This window comes from Eleutherodactylus coqui, chromosome 1 (assembly GCF_035609145.1).
Source record: "Eleutherodactylus coqui strain aEleCoq1 chromosome 1, aEleCoq1.hap1, whole genome shotgun sequence".
Taxonomy (NCBI): Eukaryota; Metazoa; Chordata; class Amphibia; order Anura; family Eleutherodactylidae; genus Eleutherodactylus; species Eleutherodactylus coqui.
In genome coordinates, this window is record NC_089837.1 from 346029807 (window position 1) to 346056623 (window position 26817).

Sequence of the window (26817 nt, forward strand, 5' to 3'; positions counted from 1 at the left end):
ATTAAGTTTTTTTTCTTAACTCGCCTAAAATTCTTTCTTCTGAACATTTCCATAGAATTCCATTGGTTCTAATATAAATATTCAAGTAAAGGTAATGATCTCATCTATGTAGCAGGTTATGTCAGCTCCCGTCTTATATTTCTTGCTGTGTCCTCTTTTCAGCATGAAGAAAGCAGTCTCTCATCCATACCGCTCGATCCTAGGCGGTTTCTTGACACGTGCATTTATGTTCAAACGTTTTATTTGTATTTTTGCCAATATTACAAACATCATAATAAGTTGTGTTCAAGTCTGTACTTCAGTATATCGCTTATCAAGCCACTTACGCCTCAAACATTATCTTGGAGTCCAAGTGACTCGTCAAAACTTTGGTGCATTGGTTTAAGTCACTTAACCGTTCAGTATATAAAACGTGACAAACAACTGTACATAGACACATTAGGGAAGGTTGGGGAGGGAAGGGGGGGGGGGGGGGGCAGCCATACCCCAATCGTTCATGGTGAAGACGGTAGTGGAGCCCGGGCCCATTTGTGCTATTGGGCGTTTGTTTTGCCCCTCAAAGTCTGCCGGTTTCTATCCACGTCTTTAACCTCGCCGAAGTCCGGAAGGAGATCCACACCTGCCAAACTCCGTAGAACTTTTCCAGGGCTCCACTCTCGTCTGCCCCCAGTTCATCAAAGCGCATGAGTTCATTAAGTTCTTCCACCCACATGGCCCTTGACGGTGGGGTTCTAGACCTCCACAGTCTCGGTATAATTCTTCTGACTGCCAAGATAAAGAAACGTAAAATGCTGTTTTTGATCGTTTTAATTGATCCCGGGAGGACTGAGAGAAGGGCCATCTCTATGGTTAATGTAACTTGAGGGGAGCAAATGGCATTATGTATCTCCATTACCTCTCTCCATAATGTGGCTATTGCCGGACAGCTCCACCAGATGTGGGACATATCACCTCTGTCTGCATTACATCTCCAGCATGTAGGTGGTGTAAGGGGGTATATTTTGTGTAGGGTCTCCGGGGTCCTATACCACCGGGACATAATCTTAAAATTAAGATCTTGTAATTTGCATGCTGATGATAATTTATGGCACATGCTCCATGCCCTCTCCCAGTCCTCCTGTGGGAGGCTCCTTCCCATTTCCCTCTCCCAGTTGGCCACGTAGTTAGGCATCTGGAACTCTGATCCCCGAGACTGCAGCTCTCCGTAGATTACGGATATCATGTGTCTCTGGACACCCGTTGACATGCATCTCTGCTCAAAGGCCGTAAGCGGTCTTGTAAGGTTTACCTGAGGGACCAGGGACCCCACAAACCCCCTAAGCTGAAAGTATTGCAGCCACGCGTTTGGCTGCGCGTCTCTCTCACCCAAGATTTCCAACAGCGATTTAATTCCCGTGGGGTTCATCACGTCTCGGAGGCGCGGAGTTGGGTTGATCGGTATCCCCAGGACTGGAAGTCCCTGCATGGATATCTCAAATTGTGGGTTAGCTGTCAGTGGAGTAAGTGGGCCTGGCACCGTTATTAGGCCTAAGTTCAGCGCAAATTCTGCCCATGTCCGAAGAAGTTGTTCCATAAATGGGGATATGTTAGGGATAGCTCTTATGTATCTGGGTGGGATCCAGATCGCTCCCCATAGGGATCCTGGTACTAGCGCATGTTCCGCCTCCACCCAGAGCTTTGAGCTTTCTCTTTTGAGTAGGTCTAGCATGCAATTGGTGATGCTTGCTTTATGGTAGAGGGCTAAGTCAGGTAGGCCCATCCCCCCACTGCCCCTAGGTCTCGTGAGTAGGGAGTATCGCATCCGGGGTTTTCTCCCTTTCCATACAAACGCTGTGACTATCGATCGTAGTTTTTTTAGATAAGAGTTGGGTAATTTTATTGGGATCGCTTGACAAATGTACAGGAACTTGGGAAGGGCGTCCATTTTTAGGGCGTTGATTCTTCCCCCCCAGGAGAGAAGTAGGGATTTCCATTTATTTAGTTCTCTCTCTAGGTTAGTGGTGAATGGTAGGTAATTTAATTCGAATGTTCGTGAGATGTCCGCTGGTAACTGTATACCTAGATATTTTATCGCGGAGTGTCTCCATTGATAGGGGAATTGGTCTTCTAGTTGAGACACCTCGGTCTGCGGCAACGAGACATTAAGCACCTCTGACTTTTGCGCGTTGACCTTATAATTACTTAGCCTCCCAAACCGCATGAACTCCTGGTGCAACGCTGGAAGCCCAATGCGTGGGTTAGTTAGGTAGAGTAGGAGATCATCTGCAAAAAGAGCCATCTTGTGCTCCGTGCCTCCGATACGATAACCCGCTATAGATTCATTCTGGCGAATCGCATTCGCCAGAGCTTCCATGATGAGAACGTATAGGAACGGGGACAGGGGGCAGCCCTGTCTGGTTCCGTTTCGTATTTGGAAGGCGTCCGACAGGGCCCCATTGACTCTAACCCTGGCTGAGGGGCCCTTGTAAAGGGACATGATTTTCCCCAGCATTCGTTGGCCGATCCCAATTTTTGTCAGGGTAGCTGCTAAAAAGTTCCAATTGACCCTGTCGAACGCCTTCTCAGCGTCCACCGTCAGGAGACACAGGGGATGGTTGGCTTGCTTGGCTCTGGCTATTAAGGCCAGGGACTTTATAGTGTTGTCCCTGGCTTCCCTGCCCGGGACGAACCCGACCTGTTCTCTATGTATCACTTTTGGGATGATGTTTTGTAGGCGTAATGCTATCAGCTTTGCAAGTAGTTTAATGTCTATATTGAGAAGTGAAATTGGTCTATAATTGCCGCAGACCGAGGCGTCCTTTCCTGGTTTGGGGATGACCGATATGTGTGCCATGAGTGCCTGAGTTGGAAATAAACTGCCCTCCCCTACCGTGTTGAATACTTTCAGTAGCATGGGGGAGATCTCTTCTCTGAACAGCTTGTAGAATCTGCCTGTGTATCCGTCTGGGCCTGGGCTTTTATTTACTTTTAAGTTTTTAATGGCTTCCTCGAGCTCCTGGGACGAGAAGTCTGATTCTAGGTCTTCGGATTCTTCTGGAGTCATTCTAGTAGGCCCATTGAGGTCCAGGTATGACTCTATCTCGGCTAACTCGCTTTGGGTGCAATTTGGGGCGTCTCCCTTGATATTATAGAGCTTCTCATAATAGTTTTTAAACTCCCCTAGGATATCTGAAGTGGCGTGTGCTAACCCTCCTCTGCCCGTCTGGATCTTAAGGATATGTGTTAGTGGGGTTTTGGGGTGTAGGGTCTTTGCTAGCCAACTCCCACATTTATCGCCGTATTCGAAGGCGCCCCTCCGGAATTTGTCTCTTGTGGCCAGGGATCGTTGGTCCAGGATACTCAATATTTCCTGCCTTAATGTGGAAATTTCTGCTTTGAGGAACTCTTGCTGCGCTCGTTTGTTATCTGCTTCTTTGGTTTGTAGGTTCTTAATTAGCTTACTTAATTTTGCGGAGTTTTCCTTTTTAAGCCTTGTGCCGTGAGAGATTAAAACACCCCTAAGCACACACTTCAAGGCTTCCCACTGGATCGGGGCTCCCGTTTTATCATTTTGGTGGACTTCTGTGAACTCGGTTATAGTTTTTTTGATATCTAAGACACACAAGGAGTCTTTAAGTAAGTTGTCATTGAGTTTCCAGGAGAAGCCTCTCTGACATTTGCCCCAACCCGCGAATCCACCCATCACTGGTGCATGGTCAGACCATACGAAGTCTCCCTGAGAGCATTTCGGGGAGCAGTCCAGGAGACTTTGAGATACTAGTAGCAGGTCTATCCTGCTATAGGAGTTATGCGCTAGGGAGTGAAATGTGTAGTCCCTGGTCCCTGGGTGGAGGATCCTCCATAGATCCACCAGATGCATTGTGTCTAACGTGCGTTTAAGTGAACGGAGTGCCGCTCGGGGGATAGAAGTCCTACCCGATGACGTGTCCAGTTCTGGGTCGAGGGCCAGGTTCAGGTCTCCGCCGAGTATGATCCTGGAACCTCCCGCGAATTCCGCCAGGGACTTCAGGAATCTTGTTGCATACTTGACTTGGTCCTGGTTCGGAAGATAAATGTTAGCGATGGTTATGATCTTACCCACAGATTCTATTTTCAGAAAAATATATCTCCCTTCCGGGTCTATTTTGGATTCCAGAACCTGGTGTCCAAACTCCTTGTGGAAAGCTATTGAAACACCTCCCGCTTTTTTAGAGGGGTGTGGGCTATGAACCCAGGTAGGATAATATCTAGTGCCACAAGAAGGGACGCTGTCTGTTCTGAAATGCGTTTCCTGTAGCATAGCTACCATTACTCCTTTCTTATGGAGATGGTATAATATCTGCTTTCTCTTCTGTGGTATGTTTAAGCCCTTTACGTTAAACGTACAACAGGTTAAGTCACTCATTGCTATTGAGAGTGCAGATGGCTATCAGGCAAATGCTTGGGCTGCCCCCAGGCAGAACTAAGGAAAGGGGAAGGGGAAGACCAGGGGAGTGGGAAGGGGGGGGGGGAGGTGACACACATGGTGGATAGACAAGACGTGGGATAACAACATATAAAACATACGGAAAATATCGTTAGACGATTTACCGCGAAGGTTGCTCAGACCTTCGCTACCCGCTGGGTTTGTGGAAGCGAACAATCTCTCGAACCGACGAACAACCGCTCCCCCCACCCGCACCATAAACTTAGTATGTAAATGCTTAAACTTTATCAACCCCAGAAATGTCCGGGACCCCTCTCGGACAAATTTGTGTAATTTTAACGATCTCTTTGGAGATTGGCTGTAGTGCTGTCCTCAAGTTAGGTCTCTGGTTGGGGGCGCACGTGCCGCCCGTGTCTTCTGGCGCGGTGCTTGACGCCTTGGTCTCTGGTCAACTTCCTGCCACTCATTTCTTGGTGGGGGAATTGGCAGAGAGCATGAAATTGGCCACTCAGGTAAAGAAATGGAAGGCAGCTCAAATGTGGAAAGAAATCTCGGTAAGTCACCCAAGCCTTTGAACGTAGCTGATTTGCCTTCTTTGTTAGCGTGTAATTGGAACGGGAAACCCCATCGATAGTTGATTCCCTTTTCTCTCAAAAGTGTCACCAGCGGTCTCAGGGCCTTGCGTAGCTGTAGGGTGCGCCGAGATAAATCTGTTAGGATCATTATTGGTGCGCCTTGGTATGATAGCTCTCCTGCTCTCCTGGCTCGCTGGAGGATCTGGTCCTTAATTGAGTAGAAATGGATTCTACATATCACATCTCTAGGTCTCTTGGGGTCGGTCGGCTTTGGGCCCAGGGAGCGATGGATTCTATCTATTTCAATTTCGGAGTCTGGAGGTTTCTGGAGTAGGTCATTAAAGAATTCACGTGCCCAAGTCTCTAGTTGGGAGGGAGCGATGTCCTCGGTGAGGCCTCTGATCCTTACATTGTTTCGGCGATGCCGATTTTCCAGATCGTCTAACATACAATAGAGCTCTGCTATTTGTTGTGATTGTTGATGCAGCTCCTGCGAATGGACGTCCAAGGTATTGTAAATTTGGTCATGACTCTCCTCGACTGCTTCTACTCTTTGCCCTATATGGCGGATGTCCTGTTGCAGGGCTACTATATCCTCTTTGTGGGACGCTTCCATTTTCTGGAATAGTTGGCTTATTTCCCCTTTAGTGGGTAGTGCCTTAAGGTGGGCCCTCCAGTCCCAATCTTCTTGTGGGTCAATGCATTCTAATTGTTGGGTAGGGCGCCTTGCGGAGTCACGCTTTTCCCCCTTGCGCTCTGTGGATGGGTGGTCAGGTAGCGGGGGTGGGGGTTCTCCCCATTGATCACTTCTGTGGAGGTGCAGACTCTCCTCTGTGGTCTTAAGGGCGTCTGTAAGGGCTCTCTTTCCCCTTGCTGCCTCATGAGTGTCTGCTGAGGAAACTTGATGTGGGGGGAGGGTAGAATGCCCCTCTGATTCTGAGCCCTGTTCATCCTGTGCACTGCCCTTTCTGATTGTATGGGAAGAGGCCCCCTTTACTGTGTCTGCATGTGGGGCATTTCTGTGGACAGTGCTGTTCCCCTCAGTCCTGGCAGGGATTTGGGGATGTGGGGTAGCCCCCCCTGTAGTGTCCCTTCTAACCTGCTGGTCGTCTGGGGTCTGCTGGCTGCTGTGTCTCTGCAGTCCTCCCTCCTGTCTGCTGCACTCTTCTTGGTCGGCCTCTCTGGAGCTGCTGCCCTGCCTCTGCTCGTTTGTCAGGGGATCGCTATGCAGGGGGCTCCCTGGCTCTGGCTCCTTTACCTGCGGCTTGTCTCCGCTCTTTCCCTGCTTCTCTATGCCGGCTCCGTTCTTTTCTTGCTCCTCAGCGCTCTGCCGCCGGCCGGTCACGTGGGCGCTCCTCTTCTCTTCTATCGGCGCCATCTTGCTCTTCTCCTCGCTACCCCCCGGGCTTGCCGACGGACGCAGGTATGGAGTTAATCCTCTCCCCGGGGTGCTCGATTTTCTCCTGGAGGTCTCCTGCAGCAGCTTCTTTACCATGGTGGTCGCTGGTGGGGTCCCGTTTTTGTCCGGGGTCTGCTTTTTGGTGTTGGTGTCAGGAGCGGTGCAGGGACACGTCTTAGCCGCTCATTCGCAAGCCACGCCCCCCCGACACGTGCATTTAAATGATAGGGGCTTGGATGCATGGAGATAAAAGCTTTCTTCTATTTATTTAGTATGTGCCCATAATGACAAAAAAAATACAACCGTTGTTGTATTTTTCTTGTCATTATGGGCACATACTGAATAAATAGAAGAAAGCTTTTATCTCCATGCATCCAAGCCCCTATCATTTAAATGCACATTGGTTCTAATAGTTGCAGTTTTTTTCCGTGCATACTTTTTGCACACATCGGTCCCCATGTAAATGAGGCTTTAGTGTGCTTCATGGTACATTCCTACGTTGCGCTGGCTACATGGTGTGGGCAGGGTTTAATAGCTTAATTGCAAAATTGTGTGGCCAAATCTATTTGAAAACCATTCCTACCATATTGGTGTGACCTGGACTGCACACTGGGAAACTACCCTTAGATTTGTCTCAATCTCCACATATTTTAACCAATTTGTTTCTCCACCCCATAATATTTGTAATAGAGAAAAAGTCTGCAATAGCTTAAAGGTTAACAACCAATGTGGAAGTTTAAATTGGACACCTAGCCACTACAGTAGACTCTAGAGGCCAGAATTCAAGAAAAATATGAAATGTGAATTGACCTTGTTTGTGAAGTGAAAAATCATGTTCAATTCGAAGTATTTTTGAAATTTTATTTTCATTTTTTTCCAGGATTGCTTACAAATTGCAGCTACACCATAAACAATGTCCATCCGAAGCCTGAGGAGGAAACAGCAGCAGAAGGTTTTCAAGGTGAAGATTCTAACAATGGAATCAGAAATGGAATTAAATTGTGAGGTTAGTTCAGACCATACAGAATAATGCTAAGAATAACATTCAGTGATGTCCAGATAGATCTCTGCCAAAAGTCCCACTTTTGGGACTACACTACAACCGTACAAATAAATTGTATATTTACATTTGCAATAGGCCTTGGTGCTGAGTGGGAACATTGCTTACCTAATGTGGAGGGACTGAGGACACACGCCTTCCTGCTGGCTCCAAGGATGGTCCCAATATAAATACTAGGCAACAGTCTTTCAAACACAAAAATGTTACATGGAAAAGCATCTTGAGATGGCAGAATTCTTACAGTTGGCTTAGGATATTTATCATTTCTATAAATAAATGAGGAAAAATTGCTGATGAAGAATCTGTTATAAGCAGGGGCTCAATAAGAATGGGGCATTAGTACCCAGAAACTTCAGAAAAATTCAGGAAAAAATTGCAGTGAAAGCAAAAATTCCTTCTGACACTAGAAAAGAGAGTTCACTGTTTATGAAAGTATAATAAACAAAAGTATCAAAAACGGGTGGAGTGCCCTAATTAATGGTCAGAGGAATAGAAGGTTATGGAGATGCTCACCATATTGCACAGGGGACATATACATATGGACCCCTGTGCACTTATAATCCTAGCAGGAACTGATAAACCAAATACAGGTCTGATCTCCCTGTCAAGTAGATATTTAACTAATAGAAGGAAGATCGCTTGCCCAAATCCGATACACCAAAATGAAACTGACAATAAGAACACAGACATAAACCGAAAATGTGCAGCACTTCTAATGTGAGACCGCTGTAAAATGTATTGTATGGCATTAATTGTGCACTTACTTCACTGAGAGGGAAGATATATATATATATATATATATATATATATATATATATATATATATATATATATATATATATATATATACACGAATCTCAGTCACCCCCTCACTTGTAGAATAACACAGGACAAACCATCTGTGGCAATTATCCAAATGGTGTATTTCAAATCTGGCAAGTAGAGCAGCAATGTATCAATATATCATCACAATAACAGATATGACATGGCGACGTGTTTCGGTGCAGGGCTTGCACATTCTTCACACCTATTAAACTGTACGATGACATCACCCAAAACCATGTGACACTGCCAATTATGGAATAAACCATAATAATTGCCACAGCTGGATTGTCCTGTGTTATTCTACAAGTGATCTTGGAATAAGGGGGTGACTGAGATTGGTTTCCCTCTCCTCTCTCAGCGAAGTAAGTGCATAATTAATGCCATATATTTTACAACAGTCTCCCAGTAGAAGCGCGGCACGTTTTTGGTTTATGTCTGTATATGAACGCATTATTTAGTTGAATGGGAACTGTATAAATCATTATGTAGCTCCCCCTAGTGGTGTCACATTGGCCTTGATGTAAGACACACCACGCCTAGGATGAGCCTAAGGTTGTGTTCACACAGGAAGCAGACTGCGTAATGGAGTGACATATCATATGATCCAAACAAAAGGAGGACGGGACAAACTCACCCTGGCTACTAGAACAAGAAACACCCTGCCTAAAAGCTTGATAAAGGTGACCCCACATCTCGTGCCTCAGCCACTAACTCTAGCAACTAAAAGAAGAAAAACACTAATGAACAAACAAAAACACCACTTAGTTTTACAGCAGAACTTTTACCACCACAAACACATCCAGTCTCCAGACTGACTGAAAAAATAATCCGCGAGAACCAGACCCAGAAGCAGGCTTAAATAATGACCGAGGCAATGCAATTTGAGAAAAAGAATTCCACCAACACCAGAGTAAAATCCACATACCAAAAAAGTGAACAAAATCAGTGACAGGGGAAACACCAAGGGACCAAAGAAACACCTAAAGCAATATCAAACCACAAAAGCAAACATCAACCTGTCAACAGACTGGAACAGTGCAGCCAGTCTGTCTGTGCTTTGAGACTACTGTGCCATAATCCCGACGCGGCCAACAGATTATGACAAGGGGCAGCTGAAGGCTTTATTAAGGGATGCCTGGAAAAATCAATCCTTTTAAAATTCTATTTAGATCAATTGTTATTTATTTTTAAAGCACCACTAATTCTAGGGCTCTATACATGTGAAAAGGTTTTCAGTACAATAACAAAGAAAAAAACACAATAATAAACATGACTAAATGAATGACAGCCTGGCAAAGAGGGTGAAAGGTCTCAGCCTGCGCTGGCTTTGAATCTACAGGGGAAGGGATAAAACAACCCTTTCATTGCATTTTGAATGATTCCTTTCAGGTGACTGAGGAAGACTCTTTATGATGTGTTAAAGGCCAGCTTGTCTTCTATGTAACAAAGCAGAATCATTTCATAGTTCATATCGTACTACAGTTTGTTTTTGTAAGCTTTGCAGAGCACTGTCACTGACACAGAAAAAGTTGGTTACTTCCCAAACTTTCTATCCATGACTAATATATGTGTTTTCTCCATAGTACATTACAACTTGTTAAAACATGTACACTTGTTGACTTGTAGAAAGTTGCATGTTGGCATAATTGACAGGACCTGAAGGCGCTTCATAAAGGATCATAATTTTAATGAAATAATAGTATTCTGGTATTACTCTGATCCATGGCTTTAGATAAGCAACTCAGAGTCAGAATTGTTATACCACATACAAAAGACTAGTCAATCAAAATCTAAAGATCCTCCTATTTTTACTGAGCCGAAGCATGGCCGTATGTGAAAAGGCAAAATGAAGCAGTACTAATTAAAGATCGTCACAATTGGGGATTTTTTTTTTGTAAAAAGGACTATTTTGCCTTCTGTTACAATAACATTTCTTTTGACATATGAATCATATTTAAAAACTGTTAAATCTGTTAGTCTCATTCTAGATGTAGAAACTTGGCTGATGGCCCCTTAGTTCTTTTGACCTACCTCCTCAAACCTTGCTCCGTAGGCCATGTGATCTCTCACTGGAACTTGTTTAATCCTTCAAGACCAGAGAATTTCCAATTTTCTATTTTGTTATCTTTTTGTCTTCTAAGAGCCATAACTTTTTTTTTCCATTGAAACTGTCTGAAATAATAATATAGCCCCAACATATTCCGCAGCGCTTACAAAACAGGGGAGAACAGATACAAGAAACAAAGATACAAAAACCACAGTTACATGCAGTAATCAGTTGATGGAAACAATAGGGGTGAGGGTCCTGCTCCAACCAGCTTACATACTACAGATAGTGGGGTGATACAGAAGGTAAAGGGGCTGGAGATGTGCATGGTATGGTGAGGTGGAGAGTAAGAGAAATAGTTCATTGTGCCATTTTTGGGGGGAGAAGCATGTAGTGTTTGTTTATATGGCATTTATGATGCAGTGTAAATTTAATTCTGTGGTTCAGTATGATTATAACTATACCAAATTTCTATAGTTGTTATGTAGTTTCTGTTTTGCTTCTTTTAAAAAGTAAAGAGCTTTTTTAAACAAAAATCTCGCAGAGGCCCGCACAGAAATGTCACTGTTGGCGTGCCAGCTCCGCTCTGCGCATGCGCCGGCTGGATGGCAGACGGCACATCACCGAGCCGGAGCCGCAGGAGAAGGTGAGAGCCGCACTGCACTGGTCCCTGCAGGCGCGCTTGTAGGGTCCTGCTGTAAGAATTCTCGCAGGGCATCCGACCCGGCCGTCTGCAGGCGGCCTTACTGTCATTAACATCTGAGACATATAATTCTTTTTATTTTTTCGGTAATTAAGCTGTATAAGAACTCTTTTTTTTTTGTAAGACAAGCTGTAGTTTTTAGCAGTACCATTTTAGGGTTCATCTTTTGGTTCACTTTTTATTAAAAAGATGGAAATATGAAATATGTGGGGTGTTTTCATAGTTTTTTTGTTTAAACTCCTACTCTCCCGCGTATCCGCAGCACAGCACAAAAACAGCTGCGACTCCTTCCGACGGCTTCCATAGGCTTCAATGGAAGCCGTGGGAGCCGTCCATACAGGAGACCCACAGGGAAATGGAGCATGGTGCGATTTCTTCCCATGCGTGCGACCTGCACGCAGGAAAGAAATCCCATCCGCATGCTTTTAGCTGTCCTACAGATGCCAATCCATCCCTATGGGCAGCAGAACGCACGGATCTCCTGTGCGGGGACCACGCGCGGATTTTATAATAAAATCTGCACGTGGACATTGGGCCGTACTGTTGGCATTGCTGCCCACAAAAATGTTAAAACTTCAATTTAAAAAAGCACTATAGGGCAGATTTACTATTGAAAGCGACCATTTTTTGGCTTTGCATCAAATTTCAGGTTTATTACAACGTGCGTATATTGGCCGGGTTTTCACGCCGGGCCGATATACGCTGTCTCTTTCTGCAGGGGGAGGTGTTGGGCCAAGCTGGGAGCAGTGTGCTGACAATGTTTATCGGCCGTGCGTGAAAACCCGGCCGATATACGCACGTCGGAATAAGCCCTTATGGCGTAATTCTTAAGGAAGCATAGAAATTTATTGTGCCAGCACCTGGCTTAGAGGATTATTATCCAAAGTCTAAGCAAGGCATACAACAGGGCATACGCTTTTATAAACAAGGCTAATACATGTATTCGTTTTTACTTCTCCTTTTTAGTTATATGTAAGCTAATTAGTTACAATTTGTTGCATTTTCATGCTGTAGCTTCTTTCTTTATAGACTGCTGTCTCATATCCTTGCCCTTTAATAGGCATACTGTCACGTCTGTCTCCTGAGACCTGTGGTTCTACAGGTGCTCTGGAGTACTTCTGCTCAGGTGTGGGGGATTGTGCTGGCTGGGCTTGTGTGTGTCTCTAGGCAGGCAATCACTCTAGGTCAGCACACGTAAAAGCTGTCTTCCCAGGTGTGGGTGTGGTCAGCTTTCTCTGTTCTCATTCTTTCTGTGTTGTGTGAGCAGGTTCTATGTGTAGTGGCTGCAAGAGAGGTTTTGGGTTTTGTTTGGTTATGTCGTTGGACTCCTGGTTAGTGTAGGGACTAGCGGTATAGCCAGGAGCAGTGACGTGGCCCGCTAGCTTCCCTTTTTTGGTCAAAATGTCACTTAATACCTGGCATTTATAGCATTAACATCTGCTACTAGTGTTTGTATATTGGCTGCTGTATGGTGTGATTTTGGCTCTGAATGTCTTCTTATCCTGTCCAGTTGTCCCTGTCAATGGTGCCATGTGTATGCGTCCTAGCCTGGGTGCGTGGGTTCCTGGGGGCAGCAAAGGCCCAGATCCAAAGACCGCTGGGCCGCCCCTATTGGGGCGATGTCCCGGCTCAGGTAGGTCCTTGGTCATCTTCTTTTGTAGAACATAGGGAGAGGTGTTAATCGGTGGTTTCACCTGGTCTTCCCAATCCTGGTAACATTCATGTGGGCCTGGTGCTCACTAGCCCATATTTCTGCCTCCATTTTATGGCATCCACCATATTACTTGCATTAACTTTTTGTCTTCATTCCTTCTACATTTTACACATGTCATTTTGCAAAAGGGGTGTGGCTTTACAAGAATGGAAGTGGTCTAAATGAGACATTATGTACCAAAAATTATGCCAAAATTTGGAAGCAAAACTCTCATAAACTAAGCCAACTAATAGATGGTACAAACTTAAACAGAAGTGTCGAAAGATTTACAAGAATTGTTATCCAGCACGAGCCACTATAGCAGTTTGTACTGTCTAGTAGACAATATTATTAAATCTGCCCCTATAATTACATCAATGCTAAATATAGTCTTTAGATGCTAGTAGTACGGTGTACAGAACCTTCCTGGGCCTGTGGCAAGATATCAAGGTACACTGGAGTGTGATGAAATTTGGCAGTAATGATGAAAATTAAATACAAAGGTTAACAGGTTAAAAAGGGATGGGTGGTGGTAGAGAGAGAGGGATGGAGGAACTGGGGGGGGGAGAGGGGAGATGGGCAGATGGAGAGGGAGAGAGATACTTTGTATGTGGATATGCCATTGAATTCTGTAACTTGGTGTAAGATTTTGTGATGGACAGTAAATATATTTTTTTTAATTTTCATGCTAATAATCTCTTGTTCCTTTAGATGAACTGGAAGGGGAAAGATCTCTTTGATTTGGTGTGCAAACATCTGGTACTAAAAGAGACTTGGTTTTTTGGTCTACAATATGTGGCAAGTGGGGTGGACACCTGGCTGAAGGTGGATAAAAAGGTAACTCCATATACTTTATACTGTACTAGCTGATTACCCGGCGTTGCCCATGTGTTTTATTTTTATACACAAAAAGAATTTAAATATGTGTATATATGTGTGTACTGATTCAATATATTAGTATATGAGGAGGAAGAGGTCATCTGTGTAATTTATTAGTATATGAGGAGGAGGTCGTCTGTGTAATATCTTACTGCATGAGGAGGAGGTCGTCTGTGTAATATATTAGTATATGAGGAGGTCATCTGTGTAATATCTTACTGCATGAGGAGGAGGTCGTCCAAAAAGAATTTAAATATGTGTATATATGTGTGTACTGATTCAATATATTAGTATATGAGGAGGAAGAGGTCATCTGTGTAATTTATTAGTATATGAGGAGGAGGTTGTCTGTGTAATATCTTACTGCATGAAGAGGAGGTTGTCTGTAATATATTAGTATATGAGGAGGAGGTCATCTGTGTAATATCTTACTGCATGAGGAGGAGGTCGTCTGTGTAATATATTAGTATATGAGGAGGAGGTCATCTGTGTAATATCTTACTGCATGAGGAGGAGGTCGTCTGTGTAATATATTGGTATATGAGGAGCAGGTCGTCTGTGTAATAGATTGATATATGAGGAGGTCGTCTGTGTAATATATTGGTATATGAGGAGGAGGAAGTTGTCTGTGTAAGATATTATCTGAGGAGCAGGAGGTCTGTGTAATACTGGCATAATTAAAAATCAAAAACTCACCGACTTGCCCTGTAGTTTTTGTTGCTAATAGCTTTCACTTGTTATACTGCTGAGGTAAAATGAAAGCTGCGCTGTGATTGGTTGCTATGGGCAACACAGATTTTCTTTTGGACAGCTTTCATAAGAGTGGGTCCTGGGCTCCATTCTGTGTGGTACATAGTGGCTTAGTGCTGGTGGGAAGCTGTGTGGTAGTTGGAGCAGAGGAGGAGGTTGTCTGTGTAAGATATTATTATCTGAGGAGCAGGAGGTCTGTGTAATATATTAGTATTTGAGGAGGAGGAGGCCATCTATGTAATAGATTATTGTATGATGAGGAGGAGGTTGTCTGTGTTAGATAAGACTGTGAAATAAAAAACATCTGCTCAAGTGCAATTCCGGCATTTCCCCTCCTCGCCCCCAGGGGTAGTGGGGCTGTCTTATCCCCCTAAAATTTGTCCCCATGGGATGAGTTATGTATGTACCAAGTTTGGTTGAAATTGCTCCCGGCATTCATGAGTTATGGTGGTACATACACACATACATACATAAACACATCCTACACACACATTCCCACCCCCTCCCCCACAGAGGTTGTGGGGCTGTGTTATCCCCACCAAATTTGTCCCCATGAGATAAATTATATATGTACTGTGTTTGGTTGAAATTGCTCAAGGCATTTACGAGTTATGGTGGCACATACACACGTCCTATTTTATATATATAGATTTGCATCAGGGCTTATTTACACAGATGAGAATTCTGCAAAAGTTCTGTGTGTTTGGATGATGCACACAACTCATGCGATGTATTACCCATTGCTTCCAGTTTATCCTCTCTGCAGCATGTCCTATTGTTCTGTGATATCACGGAACAGTCGCCCATTATTTGCTATGGGTAAGTGAAAAATCGCTTTGCTCTTGCATGAAACTCACATGTAAATCTGATTTTTGAGTGTGATGTGATTTTTTTTTTTTTTTTTTTTAATTTTTCCTATTGAGACAACAAGCGATTTTCACTTGTAGGAAAAACTTACAGGAAAATAGCGTGTACCGTGATCATTTTTTTTCTCAAAAGTGCATCACACACGCATAGAAATCACAGATTTAAGAGTGTGATATCAGTCTGACTTTATCAGACCAATATTGTGCACGCTTGTGTAAACAGGACCTCACAAAGCTAATGTAAAATAGTGGACAGAACATGCAATCTCTTAATATGGGAAAACAAACACATTAATCAAACACTCCATAGTCATGTAACTTTCTTCCGCATGACACTCTTTGTCTTAGGGCTAAAGCAGACAAACATGTTTTCAGAATGTGAAAATCACGCCTGCAAAATGTGACCAAACTAAGTCATTAATTCAATGGTTTCATTTCCACGAGTGTGATTCTCACGCAAGAAACGATAGGCCTAGCCCTGTCTTTCTCTCCCATTTTTCTTCTGCGCACACAACAGAGAAGATTGAATAGTAAAAAAAAAAAAAGCAAAATAACTTTTGACTGGTTCATGCACAAATGCACTTCTTTCAAAATGTGTTTAATGATTTTCCATGTCAACAATACAACATTGCAATAAAATGGGTAATAATTTGAACATACAGGGTGTCATTCTCTTTTCTTGTGGCGTGGTGTGAGTCGCAGGCTATTGCGGGTATGAGCCTCTCCATTTGTATCGGGAGCTTAATATTCAAGGCTTTTATTGGGTAGGGGTGTATCCGTCCTGGTCATAGTGTTATGTGGGTCACGGAATCCGTGGGTCCCGGTGTCTAAAGAGGTCTCTTTCTCTCAATGACGTTTACTTTTAATTATTGGTATCAACTTGTGAACTTCTGAGGGGATCGCCTGCAGTGCCCGCCACTCAGGGACCGTCGCTTCAAAGTTTCCCTTATCCCCGTGAGGTTAAGTAATGTGCATTGCAAACAAATTTTGTAGGTAACATTATATATAAAACAAAACCAGACGAACAGACAAAATGATATACCCCGAACAGTGTTGGGGGGAGAAAAGAGGAAAAGAGAAAAAAAAAAAGGGGGGGGGGGGGAGACTGGGAAAGAGAGGAGAAGGGAGAGGGTTTGGCTATCTCAATTTCGCTAGGCGTGTATTGATGAGGGGAAGAGAGGAATTAGGGGGGCGGGTAGAAAGAAGGCCCCATCGCTACACGAATAATTTTTATCTCCGTCTATAGAGAACCGTCAGCGAGCCATTTGAGGAATGATGGGGAGCCTTTAAAATCTACCCAGGCCACCCAGACCTCTCAAGATACAGCTGCTGGTTGGTTTGGCACAGTTTCGCTGTTCCGGAGGTCCTCCACCCATGTAGTCCTCGGAATCGCTCCTCCACGTCTCCAGTGTTGGGAGATAATGTGGTGCATGGCCATGATGAAGTGGCCTTGAAGGCTTTTTTTGGTCCTAGAAACAGGGCCAGGAAGCATGGATAGGAGGGCGATCTCGGGGGTCAGGACCATAGGGGATCTGCAAACCTTCTCATAGACCCTGGCGATGTCTCCCCATAGGGGCGCAATTAGCGGACAGGCCCACCAGATGTGTAACATGTCTCCTACTTCGGAGCAGCATCTCCAGCATGTATTTGAGACTTCTGGGAAAATTCTATGGAGCCTGTCCGGGGTTCTATACCATTGCGTGACGATTTTATAGTTGAGCTCCTGTGCCTTGGTAGAAATGGACATTTTGTGGGATAACTGATATGTCCTGCTCCAGAGCTCTCCGGAGAACCGTCTATTCAGTGCCTCCTCCCATCTTGTCTCCCATGGCGGTCGTGTCGCTCCCATCCTCGCGCCGACCAACAATCCGTACAGCAGAGATATTGAGTGGGTGCGTCGTAACCAACACAGAGCTCTTCGAATGGGGTGAGCTCCGAGCTCAGTGACCCAGGGTCCCCAAGCGATCCTAGGTAGTCCCTCACCTGGAAGTATTGCATCCAGGCGCCTGGTTTTCGTCTATGTGCCCCGACTAATTCGCCCAGTGGGCGCATACCGCCTGGTCCCCATACCTCTCTAACTCGTGGCTTAGGTGCGTCTGGTAGGATTGATAGTTCAGTTACTGTTAGGGTGGCGGGGATTTGGGGATTGCCGGAGAGGGGTGTTAGTGGGCCCGGTATGTTCATTATCTTCCTGTTCTTGACTATTCGGTTCCAAGCCCCCAGGAGAGTTACGGCAAGGGGGGAGGCCCCCTGTCCTCTCCAGTCTACTGTTCCCGGGACCCAGAATGCGCCCCCTAGGTTTAGATTGTTCTGTTCCATCTCTAAAGTCACCCATGTTTTTATGTCTGGGTAGTGAAGTAGGTCTAGAATACATTTCCCTATTGCTGCCTTGTGGTAAAGTTCTAGGTCTGGCAGGCCCCCCCCCCCCCCCCTCCCCAGCTGTCCGTGGTCGGGTAAGGATCTTATAACTAATTCTCGGTGGGAGGTTTCTCCACACAAATCTTGTCGTTGCCTTCTGTAGAAGTGTGAAGAAACTCCTGGGTATGTCATATGGCACAGTCTGGAAGACGTAAAGGATTCTGGGCAGGATATTCATTTTAAGTGAGTTAATCCTGCCAAACCAGGAAAGGTGTAATTTGGACCATCCGTCATTTCTGATTCGAATATGGAGAGTAGGGGTTTATAGTTAAGATCAAAGGTGTCCGACGGATTTGCTGGGATGTTTATGCCTAAGTATTTTAAGGAGTCCTTTCTCCATATAAAGGGAAATGACTCGCTTAAGAAGTTGGCCTCCGTTGGTGCTATAGAGATGTTGAGTATTTCAGACTTTTAAGGGTTTATCTTATAGTTGCTAATTTTCCCGTAGCTTGTTAATTCCTCTAAAATTGCAGGCAGGGACGTGTTGGGGCTCGTAACGTAAAGCAGCAGGTCATCTGCAAAAATGGAGATTTTTAGTTCTCCGCCTCCGCCTGACATCCCCTGGATGTCGGGGTTACTCCTCAGGGCTGCTGCCAGCGGTTCCATCGCTAGGATATATAGGAGTGGGGAAAGGGGATGCACAAATACACTTTGTAGTGGTGAGCGAATTTGCACATCCGCTTGTCTGTTGAAGCCCTTATAGCGATTAAATCCAAACTATTTCACTTCACACAGTATCTCAACAGGATTTCAATCAGGAAGATCCGCAGCAGACAAGGAGATGATGTAAAAGATGATCTTTTATTCCAATTCCATAAAAATAGATGGTACAGGCAGCAACGTTTCGACCATTGCTGGTCTTTATCAAGGATGCTTGATAAAGACCAGCAATGGTCGAAACGTCGCTGCCTGTACCATCTATTTTTATGGAATTGGAATAAAAGATCATCTTTTACATCATCTCCTTGTCTGCTGTGGATCTTCCTTATATTTCAAGTCTACAACATATAGAGGTTGGTCCACCTTTATTGATCGGCTGTGCAGGGAATTCTTCCCCATATTTGGGTATTGAGAGTGGTGCTGGGGGATCTCTTTATCTATACGACAGGATTTCAATCAGGCAACTACCTCTCTTTCTCATTTGCAAACTCTGTACTCAAGGGCTTAGTCTCCTTTTAACAGTCCCCTGCATCTCAAAGGTTCTGTCTACTGAAATGTTTCCTCTGACTATGTCATCCAATTGAAATTCTGATTATGGGAAACTCAAACTACTTTCTATGTTCACTCCCAACAGTCCACTTGACGTAACTTTCAAGAGCTTCTAGTACGTCACTGTTTATTCTACCTAGTCCAGTCTACTTGAGGACTACACTACCAGCCCACATTCCAGGCATGCAGAGCAGACTGACCTAACTGTAGCTGTATTACCGTGTTTCCCCGAAAGTAAGACAGTGTCTTACTTTCTTTTTATCCCCAAAAGCCAGACTATGTCTTACTTTCAGGGTATGTCTTATAATAAAAAAAAACCATTACTCACCTCCCCCGGCGTTCTGTCGCGCTCCGGCAGGATGTCGCTCACTCCTCGTCCCCGGCGCAGCATTGCTTTCAGAATGCGGGGCTTGAAATCCCCGCCTCCAGAAAGCTAATACACACGCCGTCAGCCAGTTACAGCCATTCAATGACAGCATTGAATGGCTGTGATTGGCTGAAGGCGCACGTGGCTTCAGCCAATCACACTATTCAATGACATCATTGAATGGGTGTGATTGGCTGAAGCCACGTGCGCCTTCAGCCAATCACAGCCATTCAATGATGTCATTGAATAGTGTGATTGGCTGAAGCCACGTGCGCCTTCAGCCAATCACAGCCATTCTGTAACTGGCTGACGGCGTGTGTATTAGCTTTCTGGAGGCGGGGATTTTAAGCCCCCACATTCAGAAAGCAATGCTGCGCCGGGGACGAGGAGCGAGCGACATCCTGCCAGAGCGCGACAGAGCGCCGGGGGAGGTGAGTAATGATTTTTTTTTTCTACGGTATGTCTTACTTTCGGGGTACGGCTTACATTGGCCGACCCCCCTGACACCCCCGATACGTCTTACAATCGGGGGTGTCTTACTATCGGGGAAACACGGTAGCAGCCCACAAAGACTGGGATCTTGCCCAGTCCCCAAAAAGACCAAAGTACAACATCCCCTGGGTTTGAGCAGAGTTTTGCTTGATCCTCCACTGGCTCACAAATCAGCTGACTATCTCCATAACCCCAGCAGACTCCACAGAGCTACACACTCCTCAGCCTTCGACATGATACACTGGCAAACCTACATCCTACACAGCCCAACTCTTTAAGCCTCAGAACACTAATGGTGACCTTGCTAGGTCATTGTCCACTCTGAGATCCATGCTCCAACTTGTATTTTATTCATTTAAACCTCTGCACACTCTGAGCTGTAGAGTTCAATGGGCGGTCCTATCAGTGATTGACAACTGTCTGCATTTGAGTGTACAAGGAAGGCTGTCAATCACTGATAGCTCCGCCTATTGGACTGTTCAGCTCAGGATGAGCAGAGGTTTAAGTAAATGAAATCCAAGTTATACTGAATCTTTCCAGATAAAACTGCATATCAATCTGCTCAGAGGCAGAAAGAGGAAGCTATTCCTGAGGAGGCAGGTGGTCAAGAACCCTCAAGTTTGTACAGTGCGTATATACAGAGTTTTTGTACACACTCACAGGGAACAAAATGGCTGTCGCGCGTAATAGATGGTAAAATAGAACATGGTGCGATCTTTTTTATGCACGTATTATACGCAATTGTGAATGGATCAATGAAAAACAATGTACTTTCATTGAGTCCACTCATTGCGTATTATGTGCACGTAATACGCAATTAAATTATACTCATGTGAGCCCAGCCCTACTATGGCTACTCAGTGGAAGGATTCATCTCAATTCCTACACAGGCATTTTGTAGTGATCTTTTGTGATATATTCATTTGCGTTTTTAACAGCATTTTCTCTTAGTCAAAAACACTGTGGTCAGATATTACTTTAATTCTATAGAAAAATATTGAAAAGTGTCCATAGACATACTGTCAATGTTGTATATTTGCCATTTCTGACATTTTTGTAGCAAGTGTAGCATGCTCTGGTTATCATGCTTTTTTTCTACAGTTTTTCCCTTCTGCTTTTCTAAGTGCTCTGTTAGATGGACATTTTTTGAACTCATTTAGTTGTGTGAAAAAAAACCCCCCACAAAATGCATTTTTTTTAAAATTGCGTGACCGAAGCGTCAGGCGCATTTTTAAATTCGCACTTGTTGTCAGTGGCAAAATTGGCACATGAAATGCTGTCCCATTGCTATCCCCTGCTGCGGCTGTGACAGCTGCAACATGGGATTCTTTGGATGCTGTCACATCCAGGGGTTCCATCTTGTAGTCAATGGGGCCGGCGGCAGTAGCAGCGCCCCATTGACAACATACAGGAAGATCGCTATCCCCTGCTGCGGGTGTGACATCAATGGCAGAGGATTTCTTCATCTCCGCGGGGAGTCCCCGCATCACTGAACATTGTGACAGCACTGTCAAAGTGTTTAGTGACAAAGGGACTCCCTGCGGGGATGAAGAATTGCCCTGCCACAGCTGTGGTAGATGAGCAGGATGTACTCCCATTGTTTTTTAATAGGGGCCATTGCTGCTGCCGCCCCATTGAATGCAATGGGATGATGGCAAGCCCTGCAGGGATTTTCAGTAAGGGCTCTAAATATAAGCTCAGTTGTCATTCAATGGCTGAGCGCTACCTGTGATTGGTCCCTGCACTCAGCCAATCTGAGGCAGCGCTTTCTGGAGGCGGGAATTTTCAATCCCCGGCCACCAGAAGAAGGGAGAACACTGCCAGGGATGCAGAGAAGAGCTGGTCAGTGCTTCTAGGTGAGTTAACTTTCTTTTTTTTACAGCTAGGGATGATTTTCAGGGAAGGGCTTATATTTAAAGCTCTTCCCCGAAAATCCCTGTAGGGCTTGCCTTCATCCCATTGCCTTCAAATGGGCAGCAGCAGCGCTGGCCCCACTGAAAGCAATGGGAGTACATCACTATCACTGTTCAGTGATAAGGGGACTCCCCGCGGAGATGAAGAAATCATCTGCCACAGCTGAGGACCGCACTTTAGCAATGGGACCGCACTTTATGTGCGAATTGTAGTTGCGTTTTGCGATTCGAATGTCCTACTTTATGTAAAAATCAGACATGTGACCACTACCATTAATAGGCATTGGTTCTAATAGATGCGAATCGCAAACGCAAAGAACATGCGCAACAAAAAACGTCCGTCTGACTGAACCCGAAAGGACCAGAAAAATGCCAGAAAATGGGAATTTAACAAAATAAAAGATACCAAATGCTTGTCAAAACATTGAGAAGTGCTTGAAACTCATGATGGTTTTTTTACAGTTTCAAAATTCTGAAGAAAGAATGTATATGTGAAATAGACCATAGGTCTTATTATACCTGTTATATATTTGGATGTTCATGATAAATACGTTTCGATAATTTCTATATTAATGAGCAAACTCATAATAAGATCTATCAACAGCAAGTGAACGTATTTCTTCATGGTTTCCAGGTGGGAACTGATTTTCTTTCCATGCTATACATAGTTAAAATGACATACAACTGTTACTTTGTTATTCTGGATAATAGTTATCGATGGACCAAGTGTTAAGGCAATTCTTCAGTAACGCAAAGAAAAATCTTCATAGCTTAAAAGTAGATCAGATTGAAAAGGAAGATTAACTTTACACTTTTTAATATTAACAGATTTTACAACAGGATGTTCCTAAGGAAGATCCCGTGAAGTTCCGTTTTTTGGCCAAATTTTACCCAGAAAATGTATCTGAGGAGCTGTTTCAGGATATAACTCAGCATCTCTTTTTCCTTCAGGTAATACATAGGATGTCTTTTTATTACATATCATATATATGTGTAAATTACAAATAGTAGATTATGTTGGCACTATATGAATAAATATTATTATTATATTATTACTCACTTAGGCCTCATGCCCACGGCCGTGGTGGACTCAGCTAGCGGAATATCGCAGCGGAGTCTGCCACAACGCCCCCCATACTCACCTCCTGGTTCCACCGCAATATTTCTGTCCCTTGAGCCGGCGTGCAATGCGCAGTACAGCGCATGACGCGCCGGCAGTGCGGGATGACGCAGCCAGCGGTGGGCGGGGATGCGTATTCACGCGATACTTCCGCTGTGCTACAGCGGAAGTATAGCGTGACGGCCGGCTTCCATTGACTACAGTGGAAGCCCACTGCGCGGATTCACGCAGCATGCTCTAATTCCGTGGTGAAATTCTGCAACGTGAACATTGAGCTGTTAGGTTTAGTAGAACCTGAAAGCTGTAGGATAACGCAGCGGATTTTTGCCACGTTAAAGCGTGGTGGAAATCCGGTCGTGGGCATTAGCCCTTAATTCCATCTCCAGGTCATATTTGACATAAATAAAAATCTGTTTACCGCTACATTGCATTCTGGCTGTGCAGCTTAGATCGCCCCTGTGAATAGACGTTACAGACTACATAGGAAGTCTGCAATCAATTAAGTGAAATTTTTGTATGATCACTAAAATAGTACAGAAGCATTTATATAGTGTCTGAAGGGCCATTTACACAGGAAAATTATCACGCAAAATTTGTGCAAACTAACAAAAATGCACGATAATCATTACATCTAAATGCAAAACATTGTTTACTATGCGTTTACCTTTCATTTGTTGCTCACTTTTAACCAGCATAAAAATCATCTCCGGATCACTGACTTCTCGCTGTATGTGAACGCTCCCCACGTAGAATATGAAGCGCCAAGCGAGAAGTTAGCGGTGATCTGCCTGTCTAAACACTTGCGCGAGCGCTAACAACTTGGCAGTGATGTCAGCGCTCATGCAGTCATTTAGCCGACAGTCGTCCTGTGTAAATGAAGCATTGGGGTGGCTCAAAAGATCGAATGCAAACGGTAGTCGTTCCATGTGAACACTGCCACCAACAGGGTAACAAGTGCTAATTCACTCACTAGACTCGGGTCATATCATTTCAGCTCACCTAAAAAAATAGTCCCTGGTTGATCAATAACATCTGGTATAAAGTCACAGTTGCTGCTCCATGCAGGGATGGGAACAGAACACCCGTTTATTGTATTGCTGTAATTGGAAGAACCCCTTTTAATATTGTTTCACAAGAATACAAAATTAATTATTCTCATTCCCAGGAGAGGAAACGAGCAAGCAAACTGAGACTTGCTCTAAGTGGGAGTGTGTCAACTAAATGCTGGGAGCAGAAGACTTGTCCAGGCATAGAAAAACACCAGTCAAAGAACACAGTTTGTTTTTGACACATTGGGACTTATTTGCCAGGAAACTGTCTTACATGCTTGCGCCACATTTATCATTTGTTTTTAGACACTTTCATACAGTTTTTCCATCTTGTTCAAAAAATTGGCATGATCTAAATTGCATCAAATATTGACCCAAATTGATGCGAATCATGCCAAAATGTTGGCACAATTTTTAGTGTAAACTAAGTGAACTAATAGGTGGTCTAAACTTAGACTAGACAGTCATAAAATGTGACATATTTATCATTCATATTAGTCTAAGGCTGGCTGCACCCGACCGGGTCGTATTCCGGAGACTGGATCCTACAGCAGAGTCTGACCGTGTGTCCCGCCGATGACCCTGTGTACCTGTCAGTCGTCTTCATGTGCAGTGCAGATTTTCCTGCGCCGTCACTAGGTGAAGATGCGGAATCCACGACATGTCCACAATGTTAATTGCAGACGGACAGCGGGTCGGACAGCTTCCATTTACTCCAATAGAAGCTGTCTGTACGGACACCGCACTAAAATAGAGCATGTTGTAATTTTTCCTTCACAAACGGAAAATTGCAATTAATTTCCGCTCATGTGCAGGAAAAAGCACTTTTCCATAGCATGCTATGGAAGGTATTTGCTGTTGAATCTGGAGGCGGATGCCGCTCTGGATACCATTATGCAAATCCAGCCGTGTACAGCCGGCCTGTTTGAACTGTCTAACTTTTAGACCGTATTAGTAAATAAGCCCCATAGAGTTTTGTGTCTCTTCAAAAGGATAAGTGACTGCAGAATGCGTCATAGGTCAACGTGGGGTCTTGCAGAGTCTGTCCAGATGAAGCTACAGGCATGGCAGGGAGAGTTGCAGAAGTTTCAGATAGCCAGGAAACAGTCTCCAGCAGATCTCTTGAGTCTTAGCCAGTGCCCTCTTAACAGCCTTATGGGCCCCCGGGCAAAGCAGTGTACTGAGGCCCCTACGACAACTACTCACAGAAATAAAAATGTTAGCTTTCATTTCTTCTGAAAGGGTTATTCATCAGGAAATATATATTATATGGGGATGCGGCAGGCATGAGACGACGTCAAGAAAACTCAGAAGGACGAGTGAGTTAGTAACCAGGGACCTAGACCGGAGAACTGTAAGTCAAAAGGCCTATTTAGACGGGACGAGTGTCGGGCAAATGATGCCCAACACTCGTCCCCACACATACTAGCTCCTGTGCATAAGCACGGGAGCTAGTATCGCTGGCTCACAGTGGGGAAGCTGCAGGAGATTTCTCTCCTTGCTCTCCCCCTCTCCATTGACTTAACATAGCGGCCGTTCAGTACAGAACGGCTGCTATTTACACTGAGCAATCAGCTCATCGTCCATTGCTTATGCAGCATAAACAATGGATGATAAGCTGATCGCTTAGTGTAAATAGCAGCCATTTAGTATTGAACGGCCTCTATGTTATGTCAATGGAAAAGGTGCTGGGGAGTGCGAGGAGAGAAATCTCCTGCAGCCTCCATGCTGTGAGCCAGTGATACTAGCTCTCGTGCATCTGCATGGGGGCTAGTATCATTGGCTCAAAGCGGGGAGGCTGCAGGAGATTTCTCTCGTTTGCCCTGACACTCGTCCCATCTAAATGGGCCTTTAGTCTCTACAGTCCATTTTCCTCTTGCACTGTAGACCCCTCTTTGTTCATAGTGCCAGGCTACTTTACACTAGAAAGTAATGAGACAATGTACTACGCTTCACAAGATGTTCCACACATCTCTTCGGCGTGAAATCTTTCTTTTATTATGCAAATTATGGATAATTTACAATAGGAATTATAGGTAATTTACAAAAGGAATTATGGGTAATTTGAAAGTGAGACAGAAAGTGACAAATTTAAAGTCTTCACACATGGCATAGACAGATTGGAGCCAAGTTCATATCCTACACAACATTATCATGTATGATACAAGGTGCATTGAAATGTTAACCTACATATATTAGTATGGAGCCCCTGTGCTTGTGGGGCCCCCGGGCAAGTGCACATCAGGCCTTTTGTTAAGATAGCACTGGCCCTAGCCCTTTGAGGGGTACATAAAGAAGGAGCAGCAACCCAGCATCCACATCAGTTGTCTGCAGGACCAGTCACCCTGGAGTGGATCAGCAGGAAGTCAATTCATCCCGAGGCAGGCGAGTGAGGGGCACAAAGGAAGTCTATTTGGAGGCAGTGGCTGACTGGGGGCTCTTAGGTGGGCTGCTCCTTTTACACCTGGGTTGACAAGTGTGCATCCTATTAAGGGTATCAATATGAGAGTCCTGGTGCCCAAAATTGGAGCACGGTGTTGTTATGGGAGAGGATTTTGAAGAGTAGTGGGCAGCTGAAACTTTATCTGGGGGCTAACACAGATGGGCCTGCAGTGAGGGAGATTCATGGCAGACAGAGTGATTTGCTCTGTTCTTTTCACAGAATGTCCAGTTCCCACAGTGGGACTATAGGTCAACCAGGATCCAGTCTTTGAGTCAACAGCGTAGTAGATGTAAGGAGGTTGAGGGAGGCCCCATACATTGACCCTGAACATAGACAACTACTCAGTGAGGGTGGATCATCTTCTGCCTGTGGGAAGTCACCTGCACAGTCCTGGAAAGTTATTAGTTGGTGGTACGGCACCGTGACAGGACAGACAATTCTGTGGGCAGACAGTATGCCAACTCACGAAAAAGTTCTCTGAGGTGTTCTGCATTGTTGCCCTAGAAATAAATTCAAACAGGCCTCCATGGTGTGTGGACAGATCAGCACCGCAGGCATCGATGGGAATGTGGCCTGATGACTTACATATGGTCAGGCCCTGGTA

At 44.7% G+C, this 26817-nt stretch overlaps 1 protein-coding gene across 1 annotated transcript in view; it reads left to right on the top strand.

The window, feature by feature from the left end:
- The window catches only part of LOC136576785 (merlin-like), a 74236-nt gene that overhangs the window by 10768 nt on the left and 36651 nt on the right, over positions 1-26817 (top strand). The window contains exons 2-4 of the mRNA XM_066576354.1: positions 7260-7385; positions 13419-13544; positions 22430-22552. Of these exons, the coding sequence (XP_066432451.1) occupies positions 7293-7385; positions 13419-13544; positions 22430-22552 (342 nt within the window). The 5' untranslated portion in view covers positions 7260-7292. The remainder of the gene's footprint in view (positions 1-7259; positions 7386-13418; positions 13545-22429; positions 22553-26817) is intronic.